Raw genomic sequence first — 9074 nt, forward strand, 5'->3', positions numbered from 1 at the left:
ATACTGCTCCTACATGGTGTAACAATACATTATGTAGATGTATATAATGAACAGACTAGATCTGTACTGCTCCTACATGGTGTAACAATACATCATGTGGGACTTTAAGGCAATGCTGTTGTTACACTGGTGAGTAAAAACTCATGCTTCCTACACTTTAAAATAAAATATACGTTTTACTCAACTGCGTTACCCACTCCAGTCAGCAGATGGCGGTCTGGGAATTTAAGGCAATGTTGTGAGTGTGACGTATAATCTAGTGGACGGAACGCTTCTTTCAACTGCAGCAACAGTTAGTCAGCCACCTCCGTAGCTTGCTAGACAAAATAGACGAACCAATAAAGCTCGTTAGACGCTTTATTGTATATAATCCACTGTGTTTAAACCCCACTTCTGTCGTCTAGTTAGTTATCCGATTTAATTTCATATTTACGGTGTTGTAGATATTATTCAGCTAGCGGGCTGGTTAAGTTAGCATTAGCCTAGCTAACATCCTCGACCATGAGCTCACCAAGCTACTCTCCTCCTGAAGACGATCAGGTCTGCTTGACGGAGAAAGAGGGTCTGTGGCTAAACGTTATCGTGAAAGAGGAAGAGGAGGAAGTCATAATACAAAAACAAGTAGAGGGTGAGGGTGTTACAGTGAAAGAAGAAGAGAAAGACGTTTCAGTGAAAGAAGAGGAAGATGCGTTCAGAGTGAAAGAGGAGGATGTTACTGTAAAAGAAGAGGAGGAAGAGAAAGAGGAGGACGCCGTTTTTGGAGTGAAAGAGGATGAGGGGGAGATGACTGTCACATTGGAAGAAGAGGGGGATGAAGAGGAGGAAACTGAATATCTGGGCTCGGTATCCCAAAGGCATGTTAAGGCATCCAATAGTTCTCACGAAGGACGGTTTCTGATTAACACCAGTAAGTACTGTCTTAAAAACAGAGGCATAAACTCTGCAGTTGTTGAACTGATGTGTGTTGTTAAAGGGGAACTATGCAATTGTGTTTATTTATAGTGTGTTTATTTATAGTCATTGATTCTTGAAGAATATAACGCATGCCTCATGAGCTTCGTTCAACTGTCGTACCACATCAGAACCCAAAATAAGCTTTTTTTTTACTCCAATGTTTAGAAACAATGTAAACCAACACTGTATAGCCTCAACATGGTTAAAACTATAATGCTGATATCATGGATGGTCAGTCCTTGCATCCGTAGGTCTGTCTGAATTTGAGACTAGTTACATTTCTCCAGCCCCATCATCATCTTATTACCAAAACAGTGGTGGAATGACAGCTTTGTTATTGTTTGAACTGCAGATTGGTTGATTGATTGTGTGGCTTTTTTAAAGGGGCAACGTAGGATTTAAACAGCAACAAAATGGCTGCCCTGAGACTTGGTTTGGTAAACAGCTGAGGGATGGGGGCTGGAGAAATGTAACCACTTTCACATTCATAGAGAAAGCTATTGTAGCATCCTTAACCCAAAACCTAGAGAAGTTCAAATGTAACAGTTATAAGGTGTTGGCTTGACAGTTGCTGGACCCAGGTTTGAGTCCAGCTCAGGACTACCCCTTGAATTGACTACAATATAAATACAAGGACTGGTCATCCATAAGGTCAAAATTATAGTTTTAAGCAAGATTTCAAGGCCAAACAGTGCTTGTTTACAAACAATGGCGTTATACGAGCTTATGTTTTGGTTTACTACACTGAACTAATAGTATGTAATATATACTCATTAAGTATGTAGTTAAAGTATACTACACTGAACTAATAGTATGTAGTATATACTCATTAAGTATGTAGTTAAAGTATACTACAATGAACTAATAGTATATACTCATTAAGTATGTAGTTACAGTATGCTAAAGTTAACTAATAGTATGTAGTATATGCTCATTGAGTATGTAGTATACAGTATGTTAGTATGGGTATTCAAACACAGCTATTTGCCTTTTTTCAATTTATTTTTAATGCCATTACATTAAAGGCGAAACATACCTACATTCCATAACATCTATGAATTGTTTGAAACCTTTGTTTTAAACCCTTCTCAAAGTTGGTGCCTTGCCGGATTTGTATATATTTAAAAAAAAAAAAAAACACTACAATGACTTTTACTGGTGCTCGACCAGTCGGCGAAAGCCCACTTCATCCACGACAGAGAACAACGGTTGATTGCCAGGGGCAGTGAATTCCATTTTCTTGGCATTAATGGATTTGATAAGATGGTTGATGCTGTCAGGGGGAGTTGTAGGTGAAGTTATGGGTCCTACAGTAGGTCAATGTTAATGTTGTGTTATGTTAACAATAACACACAGGACATTCAAACGATCGTTACAATTATAATCCAATAGTAGTGTTAAATTCACTCGTATTCAACCTGTAAATGGAGGTGATTTTTGCTGTCAGCCTATGAGAACTCTCCTGAGTTTTCCCCCACGATGGTGAATTAGTGAATAAACACAGAGCATAATGTAAGTTTCCTTGAGTAGCACTCCTGGTCTTGCGCTAATAGTGCGCTGTAATATTCAGAATACATTGTGAAAAACTAAAATCTTCGCTCACCATTTTTTCACCATCAGTTATACTACATCCATAACTAGCGGTTTCCTCATTAGTGGGGAGGAGTTTCTGCAATCAAATTGTGTGCGCATTGCCCTCGTGCTGCAATTTTAGCGAACACAGCAAGGGGCCTATATTGGAGACCAAAGTTGTCTGGCACACTGCTTGGGATTTCAACAACTTTAATCATTTATTTCTAGTTACCACTAATGTGAAAACCAGACAAAATATGACATGTTGCTAACTTGATTGTCTTAATTGTCAAATAATTTAACAGACGTCAATTGTTGTACAACTTCATGGGTATGCTCTGGGCATCACCTTTTACCTCAAATTAACAGTGGACTTTGTCGTTCACACAGGAGAGAGACGTGACTATCGTGGATCCTCTGGGGAGCCTCAACAACATCATGATGCTGGCGAGGCAGAGAAGAGTCTCTCCAGATCAGAACACCTCAAGAAACACCTGCAGAGATCCACAGGGAAGAAATCTCACTGCTGCTCTGACTGTGGGAAGAGATTCAACTCTTCAGTAAAACTTAAAATACATCAAAGAATTCACACTGGAGTGAAACCATATAGCTGTAGTCAATGTGGGAAGAGTTTTTCTACATCTCGCTATCTAACTATACACCAGAGAACACACACAGGAGAGAAACCTTTTGGCTGTGATCACTGTGGGAAGAGTTTTATTCGGCAACAAACCCTGAAATCACACCAGAGAATACACACTGGAGAGAAACCTTACAGCTGTAATCAATGTGGGAAGAGTTTTTCTACATCTAGCTATGTAACTATACACCAGAGAACACACACAGGAGAAAAACCATATAGCTGTAATCAATGTGAGAAGAGTTTTACTTGGCCAGACAGCCTGATAGTACACCAGAGAACACACACAGGAGAGAAACCTTGTAGCTGTGATCAATGTGGGAAGAGTTTTACTACATCTAGCCTGCTGACTTTGCACCAGAGGACACACACAGGAGAGAAATCTTGTAGCTGTGATCAATGTGGGAAGAGTTTTACTCGGCCATACAACCTGATAGTACACCAGAGAACACACACAGGAGAGAAACCTTGTAGCTGTGATCAATGTGGGAAGAGTTTTACTACATCTAGCCAGCTGACTTTGCACCAGAGAACACACACAGGAGAAAAACCGTTTAGGTGTGATCAATGTGGGAAGAGTTTTACTAGATCTAGCTATCTAACTATACACCAGAGAACACACACAGGAGAGAATCCTTGCTGTAATCAATGTGGGAAGAGATACTCTGATAAAAGATCTCTGACTAAACATCAGAAAATACATGAAGGAGTTGTTTCATGATATCAATGAAATGTCACAATGTAGAATGTTTTAACATTGTAGTAACAGTATTCTAATGATGTCAGAATATAGAATGTTTTAACATTGTAGTAACAGTATTGTAATGATGTCTCATTGTAGAATGTTTTAACATTGTAGTAGCAGTATTTTAATGTCACATTGTAGAATGTTTTAACATTGTAGTAGCAGTATTTTAATGATGTCACAATGTAGAATGTTTTAACATTGTAGTAGCAGTATTCTAATGATGTCACAATATAGAATGTTTTAACATTGTGGGAGCAGTATTTTAATGAATGTCAGAATGTTGAAGCCTAAATGTTTGCCCCTTGTTCAATTGATATTAGTTACTAAGGATATTGCAGGAGTTTCTTCTTGAAATCAGATATGTCCTTGTGAGGACAACTTGGTTGCTGATTGTATCAAGGGTGGGCAGTCAAAAAGATTAGTGTTTTGCGTTTAGCCAGTGCGTTACCATGGCTACCACAATTTATATTGACTGCATGTTTTTCCGTATTGGAGATTTACATTTACATTTAAGTCATTTAGCAGACGCTCTTATCCAGAGCGACTTACAAATTGGTGCATTCACCTTATGACATCCAGTGGAACAGTCACTTTACAATAGTGCATCTAAATCTTAAAGGGGGGGGGGTGAGAAGGATTACTTATCCTATCCTAGGTATTCCTTAAAGAGGTGGGGTTTCAGGTGTCTCCGGAAGGTGGTGATTGACTCCGCTGTCCTGGCGTCGTGAGATGAGTTTTGTTTGGGCTCCTCCCAGTGTTCTAGAAGCTAGTGAGTTTTAGGAAGAAGAGAGTTCTAGAAGCGAGTGAGTTTTAGGATTCTATAGTCAGAAAAAGGATTAAAAAAATAATACTATTGTATATTATTATTTAGAAATGTGTTTTTTCTTGTTTTTAATCTTTGACCGCCAGTAGACACCATGTTTATATTGTAGAAGGTGAAGCATTGTAGTAGATAATGTGAAATGGAAGTTGTTTTCTGTTGGTGGTGCGCAAACTTTTCCAAGAAAAATATAGGATATATTTGTTGTATTTTGTTTTGAGGTTGGACTTTAGCACGTAGAGCTCGTTGGCACGTATAGCTTGTTAGCACGTAGGATGCACTCGTTAGTCAGTATGTGTTACACCTGTGCAGGCTTGTCCATCTTGTTAGTGGGAAGGTGTTTCACCTGAGCTGGTCCAGGTTCTATTTAAGAGCGTCTGGCCCAGTGCTCCAGTTGTCTTGATAGATGTGAAGAGTCTCCACCTTTTTGGTTTGCTTCCTGTCTTTTAGTTTGGTGTGGGTTTTTCTTTTGTTTGCCTCTTCGTGGGCAGATTTAGTGGGTCTCATGGTGGATAACTTTTAGGTCCCAGTTGTTGTTACTAGTCAACTTTCAGAACCCCTCGTAAAACCCCACCTGTTTATTTGTGGTTGTTGTCAGTGACTCTAGTCTTTCAGTTATTCTGTTTTTTTATACTGTTTGTTGTGGTAAATATTTCTGTTTAAAAAAATAAAAAATCCAGTGAAGCCATTGAGTTGCATCCATGTCTGAAATGTACTATATAAATAGCTTACAAAGAATAACAACAAAAAATATCTAGTTAACAGAAGAAAGGAAGACAAAATAAGGACAAAAGAAGGACAGAAGAAAAAGGAAAAGAAAGAGGACAACAAAGTGAAACAGTCAGCACTTCTATTGCAACTTCGTATTTCGTCGTCCTAACGTAGTCTACACTGCTATCTGCCCAGCAGCTAGCCAGCTAGCAAACGTCCACCGTCTACCGAATAGCAGCACTGTAGAAACTATTACACTCAACTGAACGACTTGATTAGTGTAGTGTTAGCTAGCTACATAGTTGTCTTTGCTGTCTTCGTATCCAAGATAATTGTGTAGTTTAGAGCGTGTAGTCTTAGAGTGATTATCTTAATTTACCGAGGTTAGCTAGCCAGCTATTTGTCATCCTTAACGTAGGAGACACTGCTAGCTAGCCAACAGCTAGCCAACGTCTACTGAATAGAACTTCCGCACTCAACAACCCGGTCGCATTCCGCTTCGCTCCACAGGTAGTATCACATTTTCATTTCATTTCATTACAGCACAACGGTTTGATTTGTTTGATCGTAGCTAGCTACATAGCTAGCTACATAGCCGTCTGTGTATCAAAGATAATTGTGTAGTCTAGAGCGATTTTCTAGGTTAGCTAGCCAGCTATTGTCGTTCTTTTAACGCAACGTAACGTAATCAACACTGCTAGCTAGCCAGCTAGCCCCGAATAGCAGCACTGTAGAAACTATTACACTCAACGGAACGATTTGATTAGTGTAGTGTCAACAACGCAGCCACTGCCAGCTAGCCTACAAAGTCAACAACGCAGCCACTGCCAGCTAGCCTACTTCAGCAGTACTGTATCATTTTAATCATTTTAGTCAATAAGATTCTTGCTACGTAAGCTTAACTTTCTGAACATTCGAGACGTGTAGTCCACTTGTCATTCCAATCTCCTTGCATTAGCGTAGCCTCTTCTGTAGCCTGTCAACTATGTGTCTGTCTATCCCTGTTATCTCCTCTCTGCACAGACCATACAAACGCTCCACACCGCGTGGCCGCGGCCACCCTAATCTGGTGGTCCCAGCGCGCACGACCCACGTGGAGTTCCAGGTCTCCGGTAGCCTCTGGAACTGCCGATCTGCCAACAAGGCAGAGTTCAACAAGGCAGAGTTCATCTCAGCTCTATGCCTCCAGCGGGGTCCAGTCCCATCGACTTCTTGGCACTGACGGAAACATGGATCACCACAGATAACACTGCTTTAACCTCCTACCTGACTCATTCCTCTCTGCCTCCTTCTTTCCACTCCTTTCCTCTTTTGACCTCCGCCCACGTGTTTCTCACACCTCATTGCAACTCCCCTCCAAGTCCTTACCTTGTATCCTTTTCTCTCTCTCCCCACTTCCCACACTGCTACTCTCTCCTCTTCCATCCTAACATCTCTTCCCTCTGCTCAAACCTTCTCCAACCTATCTCCTGATTCTGCCTCCTCAACCCTCATCTCCTCCCTTTCTGCATCCTTTGACTCTCTATGTCCCCTATCTTCCAGGCCGGCTCGGTCCTCCCCTCCCGCTCCGTGGCTCGACGACTCATTGCGAGCTCACAGAACAGGGCTCCGGGCAGCCGAGCGGAAATGGAGGAAAACTCGCCTCCCCTGCGGACCTGGCATCCTTTCGCTCCCTCCTCTCTACATTTTCCTCCTCTGTCTCTGCTGCTAAAGCCACTTTCTACCACTCTAAATTCCAAGCATCTGCCTCTAACCCTAGGAAGCTCTTTGCCACCTTCTCCTCCCTCCTGAATCCTCCTCCCCTTCCCCCTCCTCCCTCTCTGCAGATGACTTCGTCAACCATTTTGAAAAGAAGGTCGACGACATCCGATCCTCGTTTGCTAAGTCAAACGACACCGCTGGTTCTGCTCACACTGCCCTACCCTGTGCTCTGACCTCTTTCTCCCCTCTCTCCAGATGAAATCTCGCGTCTTGTGACGGCCGGCCGCCCAACAACCTGCCCGCTCGACCCTATCCCCTCCTCTCTTCTCCAGACCATTTCCGGAGACCTTCTCCCTTACCTCACCTCGCTCATCAACTCATCCCTGACCGCTGGCTACGTCCCTTCCGTCTTCAAGAGAGCGAGAGTTGCACCCCTTCTGAAAAAACCTACACTCGATCCCTCCGATGTCAACAACTACAGACCAGTATCCCTTCTTTCTTTTCTCTCCAAAACTCTTGAACGTGCCGTCCTTGGCCAGCTCTCCCGCTATCTCTCTCAGAATGACCTTCTTGATCCAAATCAGTCAGGTTTCAAGACTAGTCATTCAACTGAGACTGCTCTTCTCTGTATCACGGAGGCGCTCCGCACTGCTAAAGCTAACTCTCTTTCCCCTGCTCTCATCCTTCTAGACCTATCGGCTGCCTTCGATACTGTGAACCATCAGATCCTCCTCTCCACCCTCTCCGAGTTGGGCATCTCCGGCGCGGCCCACGCTTGGATTGCGTCCTACCTGACAGGTCGCTCCTACCAGGTGGCGTGGCGAGAATCTGTCTCCTCACCACGCGCTCTCACCACTGGTGTCCCCCAGGGCTCTGTTCTAGGCCCTCTCCTATTCTCGTTATACACCAAGTCACTTGGCTCTGTCATAACCTCACATGGTCTCTCCTATCATTGCTATGCAGACGACACACAATTAATCTTCTCCTTTCCCCCTTCTGATGACCAGGTGGCGAATCGCATCTCTGCATGTCTGGCAGACATATCAGTGTGGATGACGGATCACCACCTCAAGCTGAACCTTGGCAAGACGGAGCTGCTCTTCCTCCCGGGGAAGGACTGCCCGTTCCATGATCTCGCCATCACGGTTCACAACTCCATTGTGTCCTCCTCCCAGAGCGCTAAGAACCTTGGCGTGATCCTGGACAACACCCTGTCGTTCTCAACTAACATCAAGGCGGTGGCCCGTTCCTGTTGGTTCATGCTCTACAACATCCGCAGAGTACGACCCTGCCTCACACAGGAAGCGGCGCAGGTCCTAATCCAGGCACTTGTCATCTCCCGTCTGGATTACTGCAACTCGCTGTTGGCTGGGCTCCCTGCCTGTGCCATTAAACCCCTACAACTCATCCAGAACGCCGCAGCTCGTCTGGTGTTCAACCTTCCCAAGTTCTCTCACGTCACCCCGCTCCTCCGCTCTCTCCACTGGCTTCCAGTTGAAGCTCGCATCCGCTACAAGACCATGGTGCTTGCCTACGGAGCTGTGAGGGGAACGGCACCTCAGTACCTCCAGGCTCTGATCAGGCCCTACACCCAAACAAGGGCACTGCGTTCATCCACCTCTGGCCTGCTCGCCTCCCTACCACTGAGGAAGTACAGTTCCCGCTCAGCCCAGTCAAAACTGTTCGCTGCTCTGGCTCCCCAATGGTGGAACACACTCCCTCACGACGCCAGGACAGCGGAGTCAATCACCACCTTCCGGAGACACCTGAAACCCCACCTCTTTAAGGAATACCTAGGATAGGATAAAGTAATCCTTATCACCCCCCTTAAAAGATTTAGATGCACTATTGTAAAGTGGCTGTTCCACTGGATGTCATAAAGGTGAATGCACCAATTTGTAAGTCGCTCTGGATAAGAGCGTCTGCTA

The 9074-nt window shown here is 43.8% G+C and overlaps 1 protein-coding gene across 1 annotated transcript; it reads left to right on the forward strand.

Moving 5' to 3' along the window:
- The first annotated feature begins 275 nt into the window (after positions 1 to 275).
- Positions 276 to 5422, forward strand: LOC127914394 (zinc finger protein 664-like). Its single transcript, XM_052490231.1, has 2 exons — positions 276 to 907; positions 2917 to 5422. Exons 1-2 carry the CDS (start codon positions 502 to 504, stop codon positions 3885 to 3887), a joined length of 1377 nt encoding a protein of 458 aa, XP_052346191.1. The 5' UTR covers positions 276 to 501; the 3' UTR covers positions 3888 to 5422.
- Positions 5423 to 9074: the final 3652 nt, after the last annotated feature.

Source organism: Oncorhynchus keta, chromosome 32 (assembly GCF_023373465.1).
Source record: "Oncorhynchus keta strain PuntledgeMale-10-30-2019 chromosome 32, Oket_V2, whole genome shotgun sequence".
NCBI classification, from domain to species: domain Eukaryota; kingdom Metazoa; phylum Chordata; class Actinopteri; order Salmoniformes; family Salmonidae; genus Oncorhynchus; species Oncorhynchus keta.